Source organism: Emys orbicularis, chromosome 4, assembly GCF_028017835.1.
Source record: "Emys orbicularis isolate rEmyOrb1 chromosome 4, rEmyOrb1.hap1, whole genome shotgun sequence".
Lineage (NCBI taxonomy): Eukaryota > Metazoa > Chordata > Testudines > Emydidae > Emys > Emys orbicularis.
In genome coordinates this window covers 149,455,928-149,482,130 of record NC_088686.1, presented here as the reverse complement: position 1 = coordinate 149,482,130, position 26,203 = coordinate 149,455,928, and the positions used below count along the sequence as shown (strand labels likewise).

Here is a 26,203-nt window from a genome sequence, read left to right as displayed (position 1 = left end):
CTTTTTACCACTTGGATTGAGTTGCTGAAGGAAAAAAAAAACCCAGTCAATATATTAAAAAAGAAAAAAAAAAAGCATCTCTTGCTGGGTTTGTCACATGTGAGATACTCAAAATCCACCCACTTTCAGGTCATAGGGATCCTGGCTTTTCAGTCTAAATTGGTAATATGCTTCTGCAGTACAATAGCGCTACGACGTAGAACACACATGGTTCTATTTCTTGCAGTTTAAACTGCAAAACCACAAACACGTGCTGTTTTAAACAAAATATTTCTGCAAGTAACAGATCCACTTATTACAAATACTGGTTCCAAACAAGAAGCCTTCAAGCAGAGAACTGCTAACACCTCTGCCAACATAAGCAGAATAATAAAAAAGAGAAATATGTTAAGTCACACCATGCGTCTTTCCAAAAGCCAACACCTGCACAAGACAAAGCAGAGAGTTTAATACAGAGTGAAATCTAACTTCCCAACGGGAGGCAGAAATCAGGCCTTCCAAGCGACGAACTGTTTTGACAGAGGAAGGACAAAAATAGGCAAAGCTTAGCAAATGACTAATGCAAACGTAAGTTAAGAAGCAAAGAGAGAAGTGTCGGAAGCACTAAAGGTGAGCAATTTGGGCCAAAGGCTCCAGGAAACCAAATGGAAATATCAAATTCTCTGGAGAGAATTAGAATCCAGGCTCTTAGTTTGAAGACAGATGGCTCTGGTCTCCTCCTGAGGTACAGGGGAGTGAAGCGCCCAAGTCCACTGCACACAGATAGAAGAGCAGATCTAATTGGCCTGTAAGCTCAGAAACCCAAATGCACTTTGAAAGAGTCACCAATCACTTAATGGTGCCCGTGCTCTACTATATCCACTCCTGCCATTTTCAATGGCAACCCTTCTGCATGCAGAATTGGTGAAGAGGTGGAAGAGAGATAAGATCCTTTGGGTCCTTTCTGTACAAACCACTGTGATCCACCAGAACCCACTTGCCTGCCTTTCCAACCTCAAAAACGGGGAGCATTTAATGTTGTGGCTAGTAGTAGACACTCGAATGGCCAAGCTTAAGTCACTAGTCACAGTAAGGCCAGAGCTCTGGCTTGAGCAAATTCCACCCCAAAACGAGTCTCCAGTTTGGGCGAAAAAATGCTAATAAGTTATTGCTTTTAAAGCCACAAAAAGACAAAATGGTTTATGTAAGAAATGGAGTGTGCTTTGAAAGACATGTGAGGACAGAAGGACTTCAAGTGCATTGTAATGTTTCCATATGCTTCACTGATCTGATTCTGGGGTTTTAAAATGACTGGCTTGTGACATCTGCAGGGTCAATTCTGATGCAGATACCAGACAAATTCAGAGGGCAACAATTTTGAAAGCACAGATTTTAAAACCAGGTGCACCCCCTCCCATAGCCCCTGTCAGTTGGACATTTAGCTTAATCAGAACTAGCCTGAGAAACTGTTGCCATCTAAAAAGCTAGAGCTCACCTTTAATTTCAACCAAAAAATGTAATAAGAACAAAAAGCATCTGTGGGGAGCAACATCTTTCTTTGGATGATGCAAGCTGCCAGTGATTGGTTATAGATAATGAAAGGTCAGAGAATTATTGTCAATATTCAATGAAGGTTAAGGTTTCTTGATTGCTAAAGGAATAAATTAAAAAGCACTTGCTATTATTAGAGGTTTTAACCTGAGCTTAAGCACTTGAAACAGTTCTACATGCAAAGAAGCTTTAAAACAAAAAATGCAGCTAACTTGCCAACTGGTTCAAATTCTGGCCATCCAGGTACCTGTAGCAGAGTCAACCTAAAGGCCGTTTCCTTTGTTTACAACAATTAAAAGGTAAAGACAGGACAGTAAGCAAAAGACAAATAGGATTACAGCTCTTCTGAGTTTAGGAGAAGAGCTTTATAATACTAGACTAGTAAAGAGCAACAGTCAATGGATCTGGATTCTTTAGAGCCACACTAAACATCAGAGTCAGACAGTGCGTCAGCAATGTTGGGGAGGAAAACAACAAGACATTAAGATGTAGCAAGAACACAGCCACAAGATGGCACATGCTTCCATGCCCTCTGCAAGTCTAAGTTAAAACAAAAACTCCGTTAGTGAACACAATCAAGGGAGGCAATTACCAGTACTGCAGCCGTCTGTTCTACTAGCGCTGGCCGGCCGGCTGCGCAGTTCAGAGTAAAGGGCACCGCATACTGCGGCGTGATGGTGGCTACTTGAGGATGAAGAGTTGCTACCATTAGTGGTGTACAGCTTCCCTGAAACGTAGATTAGGCAGTGAGTGAAACACACGTCCTGAGGCAGGTTAACTGGGTTCAGCAATAGGGCCAGAAAGGCTCTCAACCTATTGGTACTAACAACACTCTTCGATGTCTCTCAGCAATCAAACATATGTATTCAAACCACTACTCCCTCTGGCCCTCCAGGTGGGCTAATATGACCAACTGGCAAACATTCCTGAGGGGAGTGTGAGGGACACAGGAACCAGCTTCACAAAACTGGTTCAAACTTTATACTACCTTATTCTGGGTGGATCCTAGATGTGTGTATTCCAGGCCATCTCTTGTATATACTGTATTGGGCCATAGTGATATATGCTTCACTGCTGATGTAACACATCATACACAGGCTATTTCGTGTACAGTATTCTCGGGAAAGAATAAACTAAGGAACTTTAATAATCTCAGTCACCAGGGTCTTTAGATTACTAGAAATTAACATTAATCATGGAGAGATTGCCAAGAAACAAACCTAATCCATAAAATCATTGTATTTGTTTTGTTTTTTGTTTTTTTTTAACTGCAGTTTGGTACTTTATCATGAAGAGCAGCAGGAATGGTCTGCTTCATGATGGCTTCCTTTAAGATTATTCTGTTCATTGAATACTGTGACCTGTGCAATTATACTAAACCAAATGCATGCATCATCAAATGCTACCTCAATTATTTGAATTGAACAAATAAATTACAATTTATCACCTAAAACTGCTCCTGTATGACTAGACCAGTCACTGTGATATACTTCCCCCAGATTTCTTGGCCGTTACAATTAAGAATATGCACATTATTTCCCTATGTAACTGTCAGCAGAAACTGTGAAACTATGCAAACTAGTACAATTATAGTATTATCCATAAAGATGATGGATTCTTCAGTGTACAAAAATGTCCTACAATAAATGTGCTTATTACTGTGTATCCATTGTATATTTAAATAAAACACTGCTTTGTTGGAAATAGTTTTGTTTTTATGGCAGAAGACAAATAAGAGTTTAAAGTTTTTGTAAAATAACAGACTATATATTTCAAATTTCAAAGATAATCATTACTTCTGATAACACATTTGGAAATAAATACAATCAGTGAAACACATCCACGCATGTCAAGGATGCAATTATGCAAAAAAAAAAAAAAAAAAAGAGGATGCAAAAGTAATTGAATTGAATTAAAGATGGGAATATACAACATCAATAATTCAAATCTTTACTTTTGTTTTCTGGGATCTCATTTTTCACATGGTATATAATGCATAGAAACCAATTAATTTCCTATGGAATTTGCTGTCTGGCTTTTAAGCAGATAGCCTGCCTTATGTAGGAAGGTACCTCTGTCCAGACAAGAACCAAAAGTTTTGAACACCAGTCCCATCCAGAGGAAGACGGAAGTCTCAGGAGACTAAATATTTATCCCATTATGGAAGGCCAAACCCCACAGCCAGTGATCATAAAGAAATACAAACTACTCTCCTGGTTTTGTAATTATCCTCTGCCTGCAGATTGGTAGGGCACGTCAATATTCTATGCAAATATCAGATTCTAAAGGACTTATGGACTCCACTAACAGTCCCTCCTGGCTGGCACTTGGCTCAGGAGAATTGTGAAGTGTCAAAGTAACAAATAAGGTTCAGACTTACAATATCCCAGCAGAACCAGGCAGACTCGAGCTTGATATGAACCTATATATCACTGGGATCCAGGTCCCCAACTCCTGATCCATTCTGAGATTTCTGTTAATAACAAAGAAACCCCCCCCCACACACACACGCACGCCCCCAACAAGACATGGCTGCCATTCCAACGAGAGAGAACAAAGCTGGACTGTACTTTGCACTAGGTGGAATTCCAGTTGCCCCCGTTCTTACCTGTGTGAGAACTCCCGACTGGATCTGCAGCGGCTGTGCTGCTGGTGCTTGTGGTACAATCGGAACGGCATTCTCCATCCGTACTGGGAACCCAGAATGCTTTGCAGTGGCCTGAAGTCCGGCTGTTCGGAAAAGAAAGAAGCCATGGTTAAACTGATTTCTTTATTATCCAAATGTTTTTTCAGACTCTAATTCTTGCCAACCAAAGCAGGATGAACAGAAGACACGGTCACAGCCTCAGCCATCAGGGAAAGAGGGGCCCCTTCCTGCAGGGGCACAGAAATGGGGCACCCCACACCAGACAGAAGGGCTCCCTTTGTCCAGCAGCAACCTGCTCCCCACTGCGAATGACAAGCTCAGGGTATTCAGACCCACACATGGCCACTTGCGCCTTCTGTAAGGCTTTGCTGGGAATTAGTGCTGCACTTTCTGTCTTGGCTTTTGCAACACGGACACCTGTTCAGTGAGAACTGGTCTGAGACTATTGCTACCTATTTAATTTAGGTCACTGAACAGCCATGAGATGGGAATGTTTTCAGACTCTGCTGGCCAGGCGGAACTTGAATCCAAACACCACCCAGTTTAAATATGCCATACTTAAATGGAAACAAAAAAAAGAATAGTTTCTGGAGTTCTGAAGTCTTTATGTACTGTACTTACACACCACCTCCAGACATCCATTAAAAGATTATAAATCACTCCCAACATATAGGAAACACTACCGGAAACACTTTCTAAACAATTAAAGTCACAACTAAGCCAAACCATACATCTACTAGTGTCTGCAAGGTGCTGCACCCTCCAGGAGAAGACAAATTCTTTACTGGGGGACATGGGGAAATGATCTGGTGCCACTGGGTCATGATGCCCTTCCCTTCACATTCCCTTCCATTTCCTTTTTACAGTAACTGAAATCCTTGTGTGCATGAAAATACCTTGTCCACACTGTCTGCTCTTTGAAAGGTACATCTACTCTGGCAAAAGTAGGACCTATAATTCAGCTCCACTGGTGCTCCTCCACCATTACAAGTGTCATTTTTGACAGTCTAGACAAGGCTTAACTTTACAAGTAGTACTTAAATGGAATGTTTCAGATCAGTTTGGCAACTACATTCTCCCTTGAAAGACCTCGGCTTGCCTTCACTGTCTACGGACTTCCTAGCCTTCGGAAGCATTTGGCACTAGATGGACCTTTCAGAGATGGCAGGTGTGTAGCTGGAGGTATCAGACACAACCCACCAATAAAGCCCTGGCTAATGAACAATTACAGTCTCTGCAAGTCCCTAAAATTCTCAAGATGGCACTGGAGAATTCTCTAAAGCTTAGGTGCATACAAGCCAGCCAAATGCACTCCCCTCAATCACATCTGGAAGGGAACATAGTCAAACACTTCTAACGTTACCATGCTACCTAAAAACAAGTACAACCTGCATACTGCAGCCACTATGTCCTGCACTCGCTCTATCAAGATATTTTGCTTCATTCATAACCTACCATATTAGCATAAGCCAGATACAAATGGAGAAACTTTCACGATCAGCAGCTGCATTTCTTACTCTGTGTAGCTTTATCTCTTTGCAATTGGCATTCTTTTACTGCTTGCCACCAAGCTGCACAATTGTATTAACACTTGTGAACTGAGATTCCAAGAGTGCATATTCATTCTAGAAATTTAAGGGAATCACTGTCGGGATGAAAATTTTAACTGCGATAGCACCTGTGCATATTCCAAGCATTTTCTAACCCTAGAGTGTCTCTCCAAATGCTCTTGGTGCCAAGAAACCAAAGCCTAGAAATAAATTTCTGCTCCACTATGAAAGTGAACCTAGTTCTAGGCCCCCCAATAATAGATTCACGGACAAGACTCAGGAGGGATTTCTATTCTAGGCCTGAGTTTCAGACAATTAAATCTCTAGAAAAATCCCCTTTTCATCACAACTTTCTCATGCTGGTTCTCAATGGGAAGTAGATTATGCGCATGTGCAACCCTGACCACTCAAAGGTCAAACAGAACATCATGAGTGTCGAGGTGTCATTCAGGGAATGAGAAACATTTCAGAGGTTTTCTTAAGTCTCAGATGGGTCAAACTCCTCCTATAGCCCTGAGGAATGCTGTTGTGTTACGTTCGGGGGGGGGGGGGGAATGGCTGAGCAATAAAGTGACTGAAGATTGCCTACTAGGCAGGTATGTTCTCCTCACCTGTCCAAGCGTGTCCTGGGAGAGGAGAACCAGACATACATACACACCTGGGCTGATTTCAATGGTTTCAGATTCACATGTGAGAGCACAGAGTGATCTCCTGGAGTTTCTCTACTTGGCCCAAATCACAAGATTTTATTTTCATTTGGCTGAAACTCCAGTAGAATGCAACAGGTTTTTCCACTTACTTTGAAAAGCAGGGGGACAAACAATGAATGTTTGCTGGAATGGATCGGTCTGTGTGCAGATCTGGGTGGTTCCAGGCTGTAAGGAAACACTCTGTTGCGCTACGCCTGCAACTGGTGCTGCAGATGATGGGTACAGAGCAGACTGATAGTTTAGCAGCGAGACATCCGAGTTTGCCAGGGAGAGAGTAGCAGCAGCAGTAGAGTTGGAAGCCAAGACACTGGCCTAGAAAACAAAACATTATAAATGGGCATATTTGTATTACATACCCCATATCCCAGGAACAAACTACTGCAGGTAGCAGAACCCTGGCATGAAATGACATCAGCTAAAGAATTAAAATAAAGGTAAGGGAGAAAACAGACCTGAAAAAAGCTGTATTTGAACCCACTTTATTTTTTGCCTTTCATGCCTCTGGACTGGCAGGCCAATACAATCAGAGTAACAGAGCAGAGAAACTTTCTGTGTCAGTTTGGCCTTGCCAACTATATGGAAAATGAAATTGCAAAGGCAGCCTACACGTTCTGAAAAGTATCTTCAAAAAAACCCAACTCCACTAGGTGGGGAAGCGATGAGTCAGCTGTTGTTGAACTAGCCTGCACTGCCCCCAGCTGCGGTGTACGTCTTAATAGGTCTGCCCCATCTCTAATTTCTATAGCCTTATGAGTGAAGGAAAAAATTCTGAATCGAGATGTTATTTTAACACATCACTGAAAATACCATTTGCGTAGAACGTGTCTAAATTCGTATGTAGCAACAACACTTGAACACAAACTCAGAACTGGTTCTCATATGGCAGCAACACAGTTCTATTAATTTAGGGGCAAGTTCTGCTCAACTACATTACGTGTAAATGCAAAATATCTGACTTCAGTGGAGTTACTTTGCAGAGCAGGATTTGGCCCACAGCATCAAAAACATTTCCCAAAGCTAAAGACTCACATACCTGATTGTGCACTGTATTGAGCTGGTTGTTGAAGCTCATTGTTAGGTTTGTGCTTGTATTAGGAGCTACATGTGTTGTGAATGGGCTCTTTATTTGATTAATTGTATCATACATATTAACTCTTCGCTTGCAGATCTCCATATTCTGAAAACAGGACTTCACACTGAAATAGAATGAGTGAGGGAAATATTAGACATACAATACCAGTACATACAGCGTATCCTCCACTGTAAGCAGTGGATTAAAGGGAAGGAAGGGAATTACATAGCTCTTAGAATACTGTTTTACATGTGCATGTATATGCCTTTAGCTTTACAGCAACAAAGAATGTCAGAGATCTGGCAAAACTAAATAATACAGCCCCTAACTAGTGGAGAAAAATATTTATGTGAGCCAAAAAAAGTCACCTGGATAAGCTTCCTGCTGTGTCTCGTGAATTGGGAGAACACAAATTCAGTCTAAGTAACTAAACTGGAAACACAAGAGAAGCCACCCCCCGGTAATATTCCTTTTTAATTGGCAGATTAGACTGACATGCCAGGACACTAGAGCTATGCTGTTCTATGTCATGCTGAGAAATCCATCTAGAACAATGCAAAAACCAACTCACTGGTTGCTGTGTGGGAAATCCAGTAGATGGGTCATTGTAACAAATGAATGGTTTAAAGTCTTCAGCGGAGTAATTCTCTTATCTGCATCAATCGTCAACATTTTCTTTAACAAATCAATGTACTCCCTTCGGTCAGCCTTCTCTGCCAACATGTCTGTCCCTTCCAAGTCTGTAGACATATTCACCTTTGGGAAAGAAAAAAAAAAAACCGAGAACAGTTAGTGTCAATGTAAAATCCATTACTGCTATACAAATCGGTAATTCCATAGCCTACGAAAGTGCCAATAGCCAATGCTGGTTCTTAAATGCTATCACTTTAGGGTTTCTCCTTCCCCAGCCTACATTCACTAATGCAGAGAAATCTGAATCTAACTTATGCACGGAATTCTTTTTCAATATTTAGTCGGTGCGCTGAGGTGAAATCAATTGGGCTGGATTCTCCAATGCCTTCCAGATATGTTATCCTACACAAAGGGAAGGCTAAAGCTAGCCTCTAACAGTTTCCATAGTTAAGATTCAGGCAGCTTTGAATGTGCACTCAAGGACTTTTTTGGCAGAAAATGCTGATCTGTTACACCTCTGTGCGTCTCCCCTAGCCTTTTCCTGAAGGCTTTGCTACCATTGCTAACAGCGCTGTTCTACTTGCGTAGACAAGGCAGCAGCATTTTAACCACCAGGCCTTCTAGGCCTGCTCGAGCAGGTACAAGCAGTAGTGCTGGTTTGCCTGCACTCCACTCTCACCATTGCTACCACGGGCAGAGTGGCACCAGCATTCACAATGGATGGGGGGAGAGGGGGGAGGAACAAGCAGAGTCAGGACTTCTGAGCCACAGCAGTTTCTTCCTCAGAATCCCCTTTACGTTGTACAGGTGTGTTTCAAATGGCATCATTATCAGAGCCGGCGCTGGGCGTAAGCAGACTAAACAATCGTGTAGGGCCCCAAGCAGCTGAAGGGGGCCCCCCATTCGCTTTATTAGTATGTGTTGGGGGGTGGGGGTGGGGGGGAAGAGAGAATATCCCTGCTTAGGGCCCCCGATGGCCTAGCACCGCCTCTAGCCATTATTCATTTTCCAACAGCCTCCTCTACTCACCTGCGCCATGTCATCCAAACAGTTGAATATATATTTCCGAGCTTCTTTTGATTTTATTCCTGTCTCCAACTCATGTTCTTCTGGAGTCTATAAAATAAAACATTTGTTCGGATCAGCTGGAGCCTGGTGTTAATATTTGATTGAAACAAAAACAAAGAAAAGCCAATGACCAAAAGGTTGGGCCATATAATTATTCTGCCTATTTTAGAGGGCAAACGCAATAAGCCATTTGCAAGTAGGGCAGGAGTAAACAGTCACCAGCTCCCTGCTCCGTGACCCAGTAGGAGCAACTCACTGCAAAACTGAAATACTGGCTTGGAGGAGAATGTGGCCAAACCTGAGCTGACTATCGGTCAAGGATAGACTCCAACGCTGCTCATGTTCCACCATCCTAGAAGAGTTCTACCAAAGTGAATGCCAGATTCTGAGAGGGTATTTGAGAGCAGTGGAAGCAGGAGTACTTAGGATATGGGCAAAAGCCAAACTGAGACATGTAAAAGTGAACTCTAAGGGGGATAAGATGGCCCTCTCACCTCCTTTGCTTCTATGATCTAAAGGAGGCCTGGGAGTTTATTCCCCAGAACCAGGGGGTGGGTTTTTGCCATTTTTTGTTTTGCTTGTTTATTTAGAAACATCAATAATATCAGGTATTCTCCTTCTCTTCTGTTGGGGGAACTCCTGGGAGGACTCTAGAACTTGAGTAGATTTTCCAAACTCTCACAGGGTGCGTGTCTGTTCTGAATCTTTCACAAAGAAAGCCTGTTTCTCCCAAGAGCTCACCAGGAGTTTGTTTCTGTTAAAAGCCTTCAACAGCCCAACTAACAAACTACCATGAAATACACTTCATTTCACTCCTAAGGCTGCTCAGCGGCTGAAGTAGGTCATCTCTGACATGCAGACCGAGCAGTCCATAATAAATGGCCATTATCACACACGTTTTGCTGTCAATATCACTCTCAATTGCTATTGGTAGAAATGTACTAGGGGTTTGTCCAGCTTCTAAAAGGAAATGTACAAATCAACTACATCTGAATGATATTTACAACCTAAAGGGTACTTCACAACATATTAAAATCACGTAACAATGAGATTTGGATCAGGTCCGTGATGGACAGAACAGATTTTGAAGTTAAAGAGAGACACAAACCTTTAGCCTCCACAGTGGGTATCCCAAGTTTGGATCTCTGTTAAAAAACCTGCTTGTTTTCGTTCCTGCACTCAGAAGATACTCTGCTGGAAGGCCTTGGGTTTGTGAAATATAACGAATCTGTAAAGAAAAAAAAAATTAACAAAGACGCCAACAAACCGGACTGATAACTAAATCTAGTAGAGCAAAATATTGAGGTTCTACCAACTTTGTTAATAATGAATAGGAAATAGGCTCTAAATACAATTCTAAAAGTTCCATTTTTTTAAAATATAGGCTGTCTGAATAACTGAAATTTCATGATACAAAACGGAAGATGCAATTCTCAAGAATTTACAAGCACATTTAACTGGTTCTACCTAATTTTCTGCAGAGATTTTAGGTATTGGTAAACTCTAATGTGCCTCCCTGCCTTTTTACAGAAATTTTCTTGGCCCAAAACTGTTTTAGCAGACTGAGAATAAGCTATTTATAAAAAGGGAAAGTATAGCATAAATGCAGCACTCCCCAACATAATCACTAAACATTTTTAAAGAGGAGTGAAGGGTTTTAAAAATGTTACCAAATATATGTATTATTTAAATATATAATTATCAGAAAAGATATAGGTATCTGAGTGATGCAGTTGGGTCTGGGCATATCCACCCTTGGATGTGTTGATCGCAAAGGGTCCAGTGGCAAAGCACCCACTGACTTCAAGGATGCAAGTTTAGATTCATAAAGCACGTAGATCCCCTGTATCCTTTAGGGCATCAACATTTAGAGTAAAAAAAAAAAAAAAAAAAAAAAAAAAAACATCAAGTAAATAACCCTCCCCCCAGAAAAGTGCATAAAACATGTTTAAACAACACTGGCTACAGTATCAGTAACATAACAATATGCTACATTACAAAGTACCAAGCTGTCCTTAAAAAGAAAAAGACACTCCATTATAAAGCAGAGGAATAATTTTATATATCAACAACGTATTTTCTCACATCTTCCCCCAAGCTTTGTGGTCTAAATTGCTAATACTATCTGCTCCTCAAGTTTCAGTGTGAGAAATGATACAATTTGTTAGGACAAGAAAAAAAGATCAGTTTCTTAAAAGTAAAAAAAAAAAAATCAGTGAATGTGTAACCCACTTGTGAAAGTGCAGGACTGGAAACACTGGCTGTTAGGCACTGTAGTTACTGATACCGTAATCTGTAGCTCAAATTACTGCATGTAGTTCTGCCAGTGCACTGGCTATTCTGGTACTAGGCGCTTCCTGAGCAGCTGAACATTCACAGGTCACTAGAGAGGCTACTACATTTGTGTGGCTTGTGAGCCAAGACGAATTTGTGGCCTAGCTTTTCATTTCTAGCAATCTGGGTTCAAACTGACCAGTGTTTATATTTTTCATACTTAAGCAACAAAAGTTTCAGTAGTACAATTAAGAAATAATTTCCAATAACCATCATCCACTAGATGCTGAGCAATTAAAGCTGGAGTCCAAATTAGTTACCATGTCCTCATTATTGAAGAGCAGATTGCCTCCTGCAAGGCCAAGGTTGCTTAACAAGGCCAAGCCTGGTGCTCATTTCCAGAGATGCCTCCTGCAAACCCTGACTGGGCCTGCATTTACTGCTGCAGCTCAGGTAAAAACAAACATCTTCCCTACAGACATCAAACTAAACCACATGAAGTCAGAGTACGGGCTACCCCGAGTTTCTGGAGGATTACAGAACTCTATACTAAGCAATGAGAACCCGACCTTCGTCCCCACCCACCTACGCACTGAGATAAGGTTCGCAGAAATACATGAACCTTACCGTAGAAGGAAACCACCATGCCATACTTTAGTTATTTCTAACTGTGTCTGCTCACTAATGTACCACTGCATTTCCTCTGGAAATTTACGGCAGTGAAGAGACACTAAAAGCTAATTTGAGAGGGTCTTTTTATGTAGAGTGAAATGTACCAGACACTGTTAAATGGTAATACCACAAAACAAAACAAACCACGTGATGGAGAAGCTGTACTTGGAAAAGCATTGTTCTATTTAGGTTTGTTGCCCTTTTATGGGCAGGCTAACAGCCAGGTAATACTGCTACTTGTACACTGCAAGACCCAGCCGTTCAAGAGATACCTCCACATACGCGCACACTGTACTTCACAGGCTGCAGAGACTGTATTTGGGACACGCTCTGCATTAGAGATCAGAGCTTCTGTAGGAATTAACATGACAGGAACTGCATGGCAGGCCGCCCTGGGACCACTGCTCTTGTAGCTAACTTGTCCCTCTTGAACTGCAGAGCGCTGTGCACAACCAGGACTGAGACACAGCACCTCAGTTGTGCCACAAAGGAACTGCAGGTTGTATATTAAACAGAAGTCAGACACACGCAGGACCTCTGCATTCTCTATTCAAAGGCAAAGGGGGAGGCAGGGCACAAATGGGAAGCAGCCTCAGTTATCACAGATAGAAAGAAAATTGGATCAAAGCAGGGAAGCAGTTGAAGACCACATGTTGAGCAGACCATATCAGAGCAGAATCCGAATTAGAGTACTTCAGTTTCACAGGGTTTATTAAAAAAGAAGCTCCTTCGGATTGAACAAGCACTGCCCTGTATGCACTATATGCTCTTACCTGATCATATTCTGAAGCTCCTGGGTACAGAGGCCAACCCAAGAACAGCTCAGCTATCACACAGCCCAGGGACCACATGTCAATAGCTTCACAGAACGGTAAACCCAGGATGATTTCAGGAGCTCTGCAAAACAAGATTAAAATGTTCAGCCTGGCACAGAAAGCAAATGGTGCCTATTTACATATTATTCAAGCACCTTGTCCAGCAGAGCAGAGCAGAGCTTCCCAGAGATGCTTCCTTGTAACGTTAAAAGTGGCTCCCTGTAAAGGTGCAGCATTTCTCGCTAGCCTAATAGTGTTGTCTCATCCTCACTTAGCAGCGCTGATTATTTTTGCTTTACAGCCACAGTAAATCAACAGTGCAGTCTTCTAGCCCAAGAGGAGAGGACTCAACAGTCCAGAGACATCTCATACCAATGAGAATTACCCTATGCTACAGCCCCCCTGTAAATGGCAAGTATGTTGCCAGCAGATTTAGTCACATGATAGAGTGACGCCCAGCCATCACACAACCCAGCCCTAGCATGTCCCCACAGGCATGTCAGACAGCAGCATGGCATTGTGGGGGTTAAGTCCTATCGGGTGATGCTCCCTCAGCTCAGCTAATCAGCAGCAGAGGAGTCTAGACAGGTTCAGAAGGTTTACACGGGCTTTGGCTGCTTTCACCTGGAAAAGAGTGGTCTGCAGACCCAAGCCAGGACACTCTGCAGAGAGAAGAGTGCCACTTTGTTTACACTGCTTTGTGTTTATATAGGGTTTATTTGGGACATCTCAGGGTTAAGGTGGACGAAGAGAACACAGCCAGACACTGTGATGGTCAGTGTTTTGCCACATTATTTTATGGGGTTTGGGGCAACAGAACCTCACCAAGCATAAACCCCCCCTGCCCAGCCCCTCTCAGGGAGATTATGAACAAAACAATGTGCTGCTTTTAAATCTCAAACCCCGGAGAGGATTTTTTCTGCATAACCCATCTGGACAGAAATATTGCAGGAGACGATATTTTAGCACAGCTATCCCTTTGCCTCACACACAGCTGTGAAACAAACACCTGCAGTTCTGCCTGCTCACAGGTTGTATTTACATATGGTGTAAGGCCAAGGGATCATGGGAGCAGGTACAGGAATTCACTCCGGAAAGTACAGGAAACACTAGAACCTCCGTTTTCCTAGGAATAACCAATTCCATCGTAACCCCAATGTGGGGGAGGAGAGGAACGTCCCAAACACTGGTCTACGCTGCTTTCTGGGCAGGTCTTGGGCAGTAGATCCTAACACTTGTATGTAATGTCTCGTGTAGCAAACACCCATCAAGAAAAATGTATTGCACAGTCATTCCAGTTAAAGCAGCTCTGAAACGGATTATCTTGCTTTACAGTTTTGGACTCTGGCCTTGAGTGATGTACGGGTATCTCCGTCACATTGCATTCTGCAGCAGGATACTGAAAAGCCCATCTTAATCCCATTTTCCATCTGACCCTTCACCTGGCTGTGCATAGTGAGGAACGATTCCCAGGTAACTGTAACACGGGCGCCGTACATCTACCAAAGTAAAAGCACTTCTCACAGCTGTCCAGTCGGCTGACATGCAGGTCATCAGGGAATGAGGCAAGTGCCACTGACAGGTGAGCTCAGTTAACTGTTCCCCCCCAACCTCCCTGCTGCACTCTAGTGGCAGGGGTAGTCACACTGATTCAGCACATGGCTGCTGCTTTAATACAAGCAGTTCTCTGACACAGGTGAACCCTTTTAACTAGCCCAGCCCCCGAGAAAGAGAACTGTGGCAATCAGGCTTTTATTCCGGCTCTCAGAGTAATACAGCGAGCCAGGGATATCTGCCAGGAATTGCTCCCAGTCAGTGTGACATGCTGCTTCGTTTTAGTCCCCTGCCCTGTACGTCAGTGTGTGCGTGTTCACGCTCAGCTGGGTCTGGGAGCAATTGTTTACCTGCAAACGGATGTAACGTTATGCAAACGTGTCCAAAATGGAAAGAAAATGTTTAGCCAGAAAATCAGCATGTGAATATTAAAGAACTGTACTGAGACGAGTCGGTTTATTTAGCAGCCCGAAAGGATTCCCAACTCCAGGTACCATTATTCCAACATGTCAAGGCCGGCTTGCTCAGCAGGTGTTGCCAATTAGCAGGCAGGACGAAGTCTGCTGCCTGTACCCGTGTGGCACTCCCAGCCAAGTCCATGGGAGTTTAACAGATCTAACGGCTCACAGGATACTATGGAAGTGGCCTGTGGTAGAGCAGACCACAGCGCAATCTTGTTCAAACCTGCATAAACACGTATGGCCTGACTCAAATGAAACGGCCTGTAAATGGCTATGGATAGTGGAGGTGGGATTATTCCTTTGTCCTGTGTGTGCATCCAGGGACAGTCTTGCAGTGTCAGACGCTCCCTAGCCCTGAGCACTTTACACTCTAAATAGATTAACTTCTCACAAGGCCTCAGTTTTCATATTGGTTCAAGACACAGCTGGTATGCAACAGCCATCAGCCTCCTTCACATCTGCTTTTAGACTGGGGTTGCTAGTGACAGCAGTTAGCAGTACTATAATTAGTGACCACTGAAAGTGACAAGGAGTCTGGTGGCACCTTAAAGACTAACAGATTTATTTGGGCATAAGCTTTCGTGGGTAAAAACCTCACTTCTTCAGATGCATCTGAAGAAGTGAAGTTTTTACCCACGAAAGCTTATGCCCAAATAAATCTGTTAGTCTTTAAGGTGCCACCAGACTCCTTGTTGTTTTTGTAGATACAGACTAACATGGCTACCCCCTGACACTGAAAGTGGTGTTGAAACAGAACAGCAGCCAGATGTCACCCTCACAGCTGGACTGTCTAGGATTAAATTTGCAGTGTTGTAGCCACATTGGTTCCAGGATATTAGAGACAAGGTGGGTGAGGTAATATATTTTATTGGACTAACTTCTTCAGATCTGTAGAAGAGTCCATGTAGCTCGAAAGCTTGTCTCTTTCACCAACAGAAATTGGTCCAATAAAAGGCACCACCCACCTGATCTTTCTAGGATTAGATTATTAATCTGCACTATCGGAAGCTCTCTATGAGGTAGAAAATGACAACTGATAGAATTCCTCCTCTGAGTATAAGATTGTTACATTCTGATTTCCAGGGCCAGCAAGTACCTCCAGCCAGCATCAGGGAAGGTTGCCACAAAACTCAGATTCTTCCACTACTACCAGAATGTTTCAAAAGTAGTGGTGTTTGTGGAGAGGGCACCTCCCCTTGATCATGTCCAGAGAGCAAGTGTTGATCTCCGGCTCATGCCATTGCAATGGCTATGCCAGAGAGTCATGTAGGAGCAAAGCTAGTTTAAGAGGTGGAGAAAGTCAGACTTTTGGTGGTATGTACTACTGCTCCCCAGGCCAGCCAGGGCCAGAGCAGTGCAGGGCACAAGGCCCAGCGCAGAGCTAAGGAACAGACAGTACTGCACAACGGAGGCTCCTCGGATCAACATACAGTACAGTAGTGGTAGGTTACAAGATGGGCCTAAGCACATCTCATCCCACCTGTTCAGCGATGCAGACCCTGAATCTTCCTCACTACTGTGATTGCCCTGTATTTCCACCAAAAGACTGCCTCAGCACGGAGAGTCTTCTCTTGCAATGAGGATAGTTGTATAAATACCCTCCCCCAGTCTCTCGAGGTAGCAATGGCCCATACTCACCACGCTAGCTGTTATAGGCAATAGGATGCACAGAACTGGAAAGAGCTGTCCCCTCTCCTGGAGCTGGTCACTGTGAAAGTGTCTTATCAGAGCAGCTTAAACTGTCTGATGGATCTGCTGTTACTGTGACTCCCCTACTAGGCATCAATGACATCTGAAAATGTCCTGCGTGGCCCGACATTCATATGCCCCCTTCCGTCAGGATTGACCTCAGTCTGATCAGCACTGCAGAGCTAACAGTAACACCAAAGCGGAGAGTGAGCCAGCCCAAGCACACCTCTCCCTAGGAGCAGGTACCTCACAACCAGTGTAGGGAAAGCAATTGCACATTCTGTGCATTTTAAATCCTGGCCTGACAAAGTCAATGTCAAATCTCTGCTGGAAATATGGCTCCAGCCAACTAGGCAAGCCAGGAATGCAATGAGGCAGAACAGAATCCAGAAGTTGTTTCCCTTGCTCACACTTCACCTCTCATGGCCGTAGCCTGTTCTGGAACAGCAACCCAAGGGTGCCAGCCTCTCTCCAACTGCTGCCAGTGCTCAATCCCACAGTGGATGGAGCAAAAATCACCACAGTGCACCTATTATGGACTCCCTCTCCCCCACCCCATAAAACCCTACTGGGTGGATTTAAATTGTCCAGATTCAATGACAAGAGGCACAATATTATGAAACTAGGCTTCTCCTGTTGTGAAAAATTTGTGCAGTTCAGAGCCACTGGAGGGACAATTCAGCCCACCCCCCTCACCACAATTTAGATCCAAGTGGGCGACAGAATTAGACACAGAACAGTATAGCGTCTTCCATTCTGTTACTGTACAATTAAAGCCCACGCTACATTCATTACAGCAGTTGGCTAGGAGCCAGTGTTGGCTCCTAAATTCAGACACACAGACTTTCAAAACTGCTTTTTTCCCCAGAAGAGCCAAGCCCCCATACAGCCCATTAAAGTTAGGGGATGTCTAAGTACTCAGCACTTCTGGAAAAAGCCACTGCCTTAAGTCCCTGTAGCAGCCTCACTTCAGGTATCCAGATTTGAAAATTTTAGCTCAAAAAGCCATTCCTGAGTGAGTGGCCAAGACACTGACATAAGACCAATAGGAAGTGAAGACAGGACAGGAAACAATTAGTTTGTTTTAAAACAGCCACTGAAATAACACGAATTAGTCTGTCTTATCACAAACACAATGCTGGAGCTTCAAGCCTCATCTTGAAAGCTCTTTTCAATGTGAAATTATGCCAGAAGCAACATAACTCTTCCCCAAGAGAAACTAGTTTCTACACCTAGAAAGCAGATTTTAGTTAGCCTAAACATTGATGTAAATTTCACACCACATTAAATAGTTTTCCACATTCACTGGAGTTGGGAAGAATCAGGCAAGCAGGCCTAGACTTAGACAGCATTTGAATACTCCTCTCTCCAGCAGGGCCAGTCACCCCACCTTCGGGGAGACGGAAGTGGCTTTTAGTTTAGTATGATATGCATAGCAGACCAAGCAGTTTCCTTTCCAGGGGCCCCTTGGGACACTTCTCTCCCCATGCTCCCTCCACGCCAGGGGATGAGGTCTTGATATTTATTTGGTAGTTCTCTCAGGCTAGAAGGATCACAGAGTAGTTACACTGTTTTGTTTCGAGCCACTGAATGGGTAGCTGTATGACCATGAGAAAAAATAGTGCTCCATTGAGCATAACTCTAGACATGTAGGAACAGAAGGACCTTTGTGAAACTTACTTTAATAAATGGGCAAATAAAAGGTTCCTGGCATAAGAGGTCACTTTAAAATGTACTGTAACTTACACTGAAAAGTCACCATGAACTGGGAAGGAAGACAGAGCTGAGCACGAGGCCTTCCTTCAGGAAGAATAGCTCAGTGGTTTGAGCATTGGCCTACTAAACCCAGGGTTGAGAGTTCAATCCTTGAGGGGGCGAAAATCTGTCTGGGGATTGGTCCTGCTTTGAGCAGGGGGTTGGACTAGATGATCTCCTGAGGTCCCTTCCAACCCTGACATTCTATGATCTAAGAACTGGAAGGGAAAGGCACAGCCTGCTCTATCTATATGGGCAAAGATGCCTACTGGGGTTTAATGAGTAATGGTAATTCTGGACTGGTGAGTAGGGACCCGGGGTATGGGGTGGAGCTGCTTCTACCTTCCCCAAGGGGGATAAAGCTGGGGAGCAGAGAGCTGGCTCACTGAAATCCTTTGTAAAGAGCGCTATTAGATCTCCTTATCCGTCTGCAAACCCACTTTCCTTCCCAGGATGGTTAAGCATGGCAGGGCTTATTTCAGTGCAATGGAGTTCACTTACAATGCTAGATACAGGGAGTGACTGGGTAAAAGGACAACAGGTAACTGACAAGCCTTGGACAAGTTGTGAACTTCTGACATATTTAAATTGTTATGGCTAATTAAAGTTGATAAATTCATCTTTAAATTGGTCAAGAGACATTTTACAGAAAGGGGAGACAATTCAAGTCTTTTGCTGCATCTACCGGTAGTGTACTGCAGCAGCTAATTTTCTATTGAACATGCACAGAATATGCTAGTTGCAATTTACTGCAGGCATTTGGGGTGAGGAGAAAAGAAGAGGGCTGCACGTTTAGGGAGGTCACATTGCCAAAGTAGCAGCTCTGTTCACCTGTATACGAATTTCCTCTAATAACTACTCTCTTCATGAAATGCGTGGCTTGGCAGGTGGGAAAGTCATTTTCATTACGACTGGCAGACTTAGCCCTCAAGCTAGCAGAGGTGCCAGGTATATTTTTCAAACCCTGGTGCCCATACAGCCTTCGATTAAACATCCACCTCACAGGTCAAGTCAGCATCTCTGGTATTAATGATGAAAGAGGCATACAGCCTCCTGCACTATTTTATTAAAGGAGTAGCTCTCCAAAATGGCAGTACCAAAATAACGGTTTAGTCAAACTCTGAACATTCTGCTGCAGAGGTTCCTAACCTAAGCTGATCAGAGAACCCTTCGCTTTCAGTTCAAAAGTTTCTAGATTTCATAGTTGCAAAGAAAAGCTTAGTTCCCTTTTGGGAGGTTAACTGACGCAATACAGTCTTCCTGGGTCTGCAGACACCCTGAAACAACAGCTGAGCTCCATTTATCTCTGTGTTAGCACTAAACCTGACCACACTACACGTCAGCATTACCATTAATCATTTTAGCAGATGAGACAGGAAAGAGGTGGGAGCACAGCATACAGGGTGTGCAGGGGGCGGTGGGAATTACTGCCAGGAAGGAGATACGGAAGATGACAGAGGGTAAAGGTAGAGAAATGAGGAGGACAGGGAAGGAAAAGAAATAAAGTGCAGATGTAAAAACACATAAAATGGAGCTTGTTTTCCTACGGAGTGACTGTGACTAAGGTACTGGCCATAAATGGTAATGGCTACAAGTTTATGTACTGCATGAAGGTCGTTCTGACCCTTATCTTTGTGTAAGTTTCCCACCGCTATCAGCGGATGTACTGCTCTGGCCTGAGTGGACTCTTAAGTTTACACCTTGCCCTCTGGACAATAATTCAGTCCTTCCAAGAGATGAGGTTTGTCCTCCCTGATCTGGTTCTTGCATATTGATTGAGGATGTGGGGCTCATCTACTCCCAATAAGTGACACCCTCCAGTGCCAGGTCTACTTTACAGATGCAAGGGTACAGAGATAGCCTCGTGTATAAATCCTTACCTGTAATAGCGCGACTGCAAGTAAGTGGAGCACACGGCTTTAGATACATGGCTGGCTGAGCCAAAGTCTATGACCTTCACTCTGTAGGGCTGGCGGATGGGATCCACCAGCATGATGTTTTCTGGTTTCAAATCAGCATGTATCAGACCCAGGCTCTTTAGCTTCATCAAGGCAGTGGCCACCTGCTGCAGAATTGGCCGGATGTATTTTAGGGGCAGTGGGCTGAACTTGTTTTGTTTTAAGAAGTCGTACAAGTTCTGTTCTAGCATCTCAAACACAAGGCATGTGTGGTTCTTGTGCTGAAAGCACTCATAAGAGCGAACGAAGTTATACTCGTCAGCATTCTCGCTGCTCAAGCGAGAGAGGATGCTCACTTCTATCTGGCCTTGTCTAGCATAGGAGGGATGGTTCTTCAGGATTTTGATAGCTACAATCTCCTTTGTGCTGCGTTTCCAGCACTTTGCCACCTGCCCAAACGTTCCTCGGCCCAGAAACTCCAAGACCTCGTAGCTGTTTGTCATGGAGCATAGGATCTCATGCTGGACCAGCTGGTAATCCCCTTCACCACTGGAGCTACTACTTTTAGTGGTTACAGTGGTGGTAGTGGCCGCAGCACCCACCGCAGGTCTGTTTTGCAGCATGAGAGGTGGATGTTCCTCAATTATCTGCACGCTACCGTTGCTGTCGACCTCCTCACTTTTCCTTTTCAATCCACATTTCTGGTATGGTTCCAGTAAAGAAACGTTGCTCCTGTGTGTGAAGGTCTGGCTGTTCTGGAAGGACGTTGTTGCACCGCTGCCTGTACTGTCTGCAGCTGTAACCACAATATGCTCAACCGAAGGAGCAGGGAGAAGGAGGTTCTGATCGTAAGCAGGGATGCTGAAATTCGCTACCTGGCGAGAGGAGCTTGCTTGCCCTTGAGCAGCTGGGAGGGTTTTGCTGCGGGTATAATACTTGTCACTACTGCTCTGTCCTGAAACATCCCAGCCAGAGGGCTCCACTTTTAGTTTCTTGGCACTGCAGAAGGCACTCGACGATACTGACGGAGGGGAGAACACCTGCAGCTGTGAGGCCATACCTGAAATGAGAAGAGAACGATCTGATTAGTAATGGCCGCATAATAGCAGGTCAAGAATCAAGGAAATCCTCAGTTTGCACAGCAAACCAAGATCATATTAGTCTTTCTACGCACCCTATTGAGCTAGAGACCCTTCACCACATGACCCATGTCAGCATGGAAGGCAACAAGGTTTATTTTCTAATAGCTGCTCCCACAGCTGCCACCAGGCCTTCCTGGGGGCTGGAGTGAACATTTACCAGCCTCACCTGCCAAGCACCGACACTGACCTTGCTGTGGGCAATGCAGAAAAGCCCCAGCTCCTCGCTTGCCTTGCCCAACGTTAAGGGGATCCTATTGAAAGAGAGGACTAAGGGCTGGGAGGAGGGGAAACTGCAGAGCTAATTCGGCTTACTCCTGTGTATTTAACCACACTTTCCCCACAGGTTTCAGAACAGCATTAAGAAACAATGGGGGGGAAATCTAAAACAAACAAGGAAAGAAGATTGCAAATGAGAGCACTCTTGCAGGTCTGGTGTATGAAGCTGGCCAGGAACTTGGCATGTCTGTAATACAGACTTATCTGTATCTCCACACCCTGAGGTGCCACAACATAACCAAATACCGGTAGAAATGAAGGCCTTCAAACTATCAGTTTGGTTTATTTGCCTCAGAAGGTTTAAAGAGCATTTAATTAAACATACATAAGAGTCCTAGGGCTAATCAAAGGGTCCCATCCTTCAAGAGCACCATCAATCCCCACTAACTTCAGTTGGAAATGGGACACTCAGCACCTGCCAGGATCAGCTCCAAAGAGAATCACAGCACACGATGACTGGGGAAATAAGGAAGGGCGACAATACAGCAGCTGCTTACTGATTCCCGAGAAGAGGGCGTCCACTCACCAGTAAACAGGGAATGGAATTTAGATGGGGAGACTCTCCAGTTTACAAACTGAAAAGTCAGTGCTTAGCAAATGGGAAACCCTGCATGTCACATTATGCCCAAAATACAGATTCCCTCTGTTCTACATTATGGGAGGGTTGACAACTGAAAAAAGCTAAGAAACTCCTTTCTCAAATCCTCTGTTGTTAGGCTTTGTGCAGAGACACAAGCCAAATCTCCTTTCTTTGCATTCCAAGGAAAATACTAAGTTTGGGTCTTCAGAGCTGCCTAATAAGCCACTCATTTTATTGCCTGACAAGTCAGAACATCATCCACCTTGTCTCTCTACTGTCAGAACCCAACCACAAATTCTCAGTATTAATACACATTAGAGTGGGGGGAATAGATACAAAGTCTGCAATTCATAACTGAATCTGAGTCTCTTGGGGATGACACAATACAATATTCTATAGAAGATTCCCCAGAAATCTGAAAGGTAATACTGTCAGTATAATGACCTAGACAGACAATAATGTAACCGTTCTGGGGAAGGTATTTTGTCTATACTTGCATTTTAGGTGCTGGTGCAATCTATTTAAAAAAAACAAAACAATCAAGTAGGCATGCAAACTATTAGCTAGGTTTGCCTGCCAATGGAACAATCACCAGTAGCAAGAGATGAGTAAATCCACCTTACTACTTAAAGAAAATAAAATCCTACTTGCATTAAGGTGAATGACATATCTATGAGAAGTGTCTTATGACCAGTCCCTGTCTTCTAGGATCAGGACCACCAACTCATTCCAGATGGTAATGCCTTCCAATCATTACTGACCCAGACCAGACCAGTGACCCGAAGATGCAGCTGGAAGACGTATTCTAAACTGTCATTTTCTTCGAGTGATGGACACGGTCTTTTAAAAAAAAACAAAAAACAGTCTCCTTTCCTAAATTTCATTTAGGCGCCAGTCTAGAACTTTGTTCCATTTTCATTAAATATTAATTGGGCAAAAACAAGGCACCCTCTCTAGCCTAGTGGTTTGGATGGTCACCTAGCATATAGGGACTTCTGGTTCAATTCCCCTGCTAGGAAGGGATTTGAACAGTAATCTCCTGCCTCGCCAAGCGAACTACCTAAATGCTGGGCTATGAGATAGTCTGCTATGGGGCACTTGAAGCTGTTCCACTTTAATCAAATACTAACTGGGCCAATGCAAGAATCAAACATAAGAACTCCTCTCTAGTGCAGTGGTCAGGGTACTCACCTAGAAAGTGGGAGATGCTGGTTCAAGTCCTGTGCCTGCCTCCCTAAGAAAGGGTTTGAACAGGGATGGCCTACCTAGCCACTGGACCATAGAGGGAGTCTAATCCTTTAGCTGGCCCATAGAAATCTCTTACTGAAGTGAAACAGCTTCAACAGCCTTCTCTCCACCCCCATCTGTATAGCCCCAGTACAGACTAGGCAAAGTGGGGAACCAAACCAGAATCTCCCACATCAAAGAAACTGCACTATGCATACAGATTACTGTGTGAGGGGCCACTTGGCAGAGAACAGTTGTTTACATATTCAGAGTGTACACTTTAAATGGAGTGGGGCTTTCACAATCTGAAATCACGGCCGTATCCTCACTGGGAGTGCTTTACCCCCGCCTACTATACCAGCAAAGTGCTCCGAGCATGGACGAAGCTATACCAGCAAAGCGTTGTACCAATAGAATAGGACAACTCTCCATGAGCAAAATAAGCGAGACCTGTAAAAAGTAGTAAAACTGCATCTACTCTAGGGGCTTCTGCTGGCACCACTGTGCCAGTCAGGGTCACTCCTTCGCCAGCCTGAACACCACGGCCATGCCAGCAGACATTTATACAGGCCTATTTCTAGGGAGCGCTGTGAGCTTTGGTGCTAAATTATATTTTAACAAAAGTGGGTTTACACAGCAATACTATCATAGCTTCCTTATTCTCATGTTCTGAAGCATTTCTAATCCCAGCAAATTCTAAATTAGGAACTCCCCAACCCCATTTTAAAAAGTCAAATGTAGCCTACAAAACAGCTTCTTTGATTTAGAGTTACAGATACTTCTATCTTATTAACCTTAAAATTGAATGAACCAAGACCAGTTATTCCCAATCAGCTTTTAAAGATTAAAATTAGAGGCTTTGAGATATTTATAAAGTGTTTTTTTTTAACTGATTCAGTGGAATAACTGAATGGTGCCTCTTGAATAATTGTCAGAGTTTTGTTTCTCCAAATGAGCGATTATTTTTGGCTGTCTCGGGTTTTGGTTTGTACGGCAAACTAATATGAACCGAAAGCAAACGCAGCTTAGGAAGTGTATGTGGTACGTAGACAAAGAACACAGGCAACAATCCTGCCAACTTGTAGCTGCTTGCTCTGTTCAATAAACAGCTTTTAACAGACTCTTAAAGCTCTCGCTGTTGTATTTCACAAAGCCTCACCCCGCGCCGGGGACAACACGGGCCTCACCCCGCCCGGGCAGTTACACAAGGCGGATCCCGGAGCGCAGACAAACCTGAGCGGCCCGGCCCTGCCCGGCCAGCAGCACCGCGGCCGCGCTGTTTCGCAGCGCCCAGGCCCGGCCCGGCCCGGATCGGCGCACAAGCGGGGCAGGGCCGCGCGAAGCACGATACACGGGCCGGGCGGGGAGCCGCTCCCGCCGGAGCTCCGGGCTGCCTCCGCCCGGCCTGTCGGGGGCAGGCCCGGCCCGAGCAGGCCGCAAGGCCCGGGCGCACTCACCGCTGGTGGGGGGTCTCAGCCGCGGGCTGGAGCTGCCGGGGGGACACGAGGGGATGCGGGGCCCCGGAGCGGGCGCATCATAGCCCCGGAGCGGCCGCCGGTCCAGGCCCGCCCCGCCCGGGGGGAGCCTCCAGGCCGCTCCGCCGCCGCCAGGCCCCGCCTCGCCCCACGGCCCGGCCTGGCCCGGCTCCCCCCGCTCCGCGCCCCCGCCGCTCGCCGGACCCCGGTTCCCTTCAGCCCGCTCCGGCTCCGGCTCCCGCTGCGCTCCGGGCCCTCGGCTGCCTACGCCAGACTGAGCCAGCCGAGCCCCGAACGCGGCCCAGCCCCGGAACAGCCGAGCGCCGAGGCATTGAACCAGGGTCACGTGACGGCTCGGCCCATCGCCATCAAGGTTACCGAGGCGGAAGCGAGGCGCCTCCGTGGTGCTACTGAGGCGGAAGCATCCCCAAGACGCAAGCGGCTTTGGCCGAGGGCGCTAGGACGGACCCTTGCGGGTTTCCGTCCCTTCCTCCAGCCGCGCTGTGCCTGACACAGCAGTGAGCGTGCCCCTAGTGGCCAGAGCCCTGGCGCCCTGAGCCCCGCCCCCCGGGGGAAGGACCCGGGCAGGCGCGCTGGGCCTGGCCGTGGTGCCATGGGAACGTGGCCCCTGCGCGGCTCTCCCGCTCCAGCAGGCCCCGGAGCAAGGCCAGGTAAGCGCGGCGCGGCGCGGCGCGGCGCTGCTCCGCTCCCTGAGCCCAGCGGGCGGCTGTTGGTGTTTCCTCACCTCAGACTCTGCCCCTGGCCCGCGAGAGGCGCAGCCACAGGTCAGCCCGTCTCCAGGGGCCTCCCCGGCTCCTTCCACAGCCCTGATCTTCGCCAGGCCCCTGCCCCCCCAGGCAGTACAGACCCCCCCGGACCCCCTGCCCCACCCCTGGGCAGTACAGACCCCCCCCGGACCCCCTGCCCCACCCCTGGGCAGTACAGACCCCCCCCGGACCCCCTGCCCCACCCCTGGGCAGTACAGACCCCCCCCGGACTCCCTGCCCCACCCCCGGGTAGTACAGCCCCCCCCCGATCCCCTGCCCCACCCCCGGGCAGTACAGCCCCCCCCCCGATCCCCTGCCCCACCCCCGGGCAGTACAGACCCCCCCCCGACCCCCTGCCCCACCCCCGGGCAGTACAGACCCACCCCCGGGCAGTACAGACCCCCCCCC

The 26,203-nt window shown here is 45.6% G+C and overlaps 1 protein-coding gene across 2 annotated transcripts in view; it reads right to left on the bottom strand.

Annotated features, from left to right (window-relative positions):
* Positions 1-25,079, bottom strand: part of HIPK1 (homeodomain interacting protein kinase 1) — a 34,927-nt gene extending 9,848 nt beyond the window's left edge. The window contains exons 1-10 of one of the 2 annotated variants that reach the window (XM_065403609.1): positions 25,011-25,079; positions 20,311-21,388; positions 12,930-13,053; positions 10,319-10,438; positions 9,172-9,258; positions 8,081-8,265; positions 7,471-7,633; positions 6,527-6,749; positions 4,139-4,260; positions 2,123-2,257 (exon numbers count right to left, since the gene is read on the bottom strand). In XM_065403609.1, coding sequence (XP_065259681.1) covers positions 2,123-2,257; positions 4,139-4,260; positions 6,527-6,749; positions 7,471-7,633; positions 8,081-8,265; positions 9,172-9,258; positions 10,319-10,438; positions 12,930-13,053; positions 20,311-21,386 — 2,235 coding nt within the window. In that variant the 5' untranslated portion in view covers positions 21,387-21,388; positions 25,011-25,079. Of the gene's footprint in view, positions 1-2,122; positions 2,258-4,138; positions 4,261-6,526; positions 6,750-7,470; positions 7,634-8,080; positions 8,266-9,171; positions 9,259-10,318; positions 10,439-12,929; positions 13,054-20,310; positions 21,476-25,010 lie in introns of those variants that run through there. The other variant, XM_065403610.1, reaches the window with a different exon arrangement.
* Between the last annotated feature and the right edge of the window lie 1,124 nt (positions 25,080-26,203).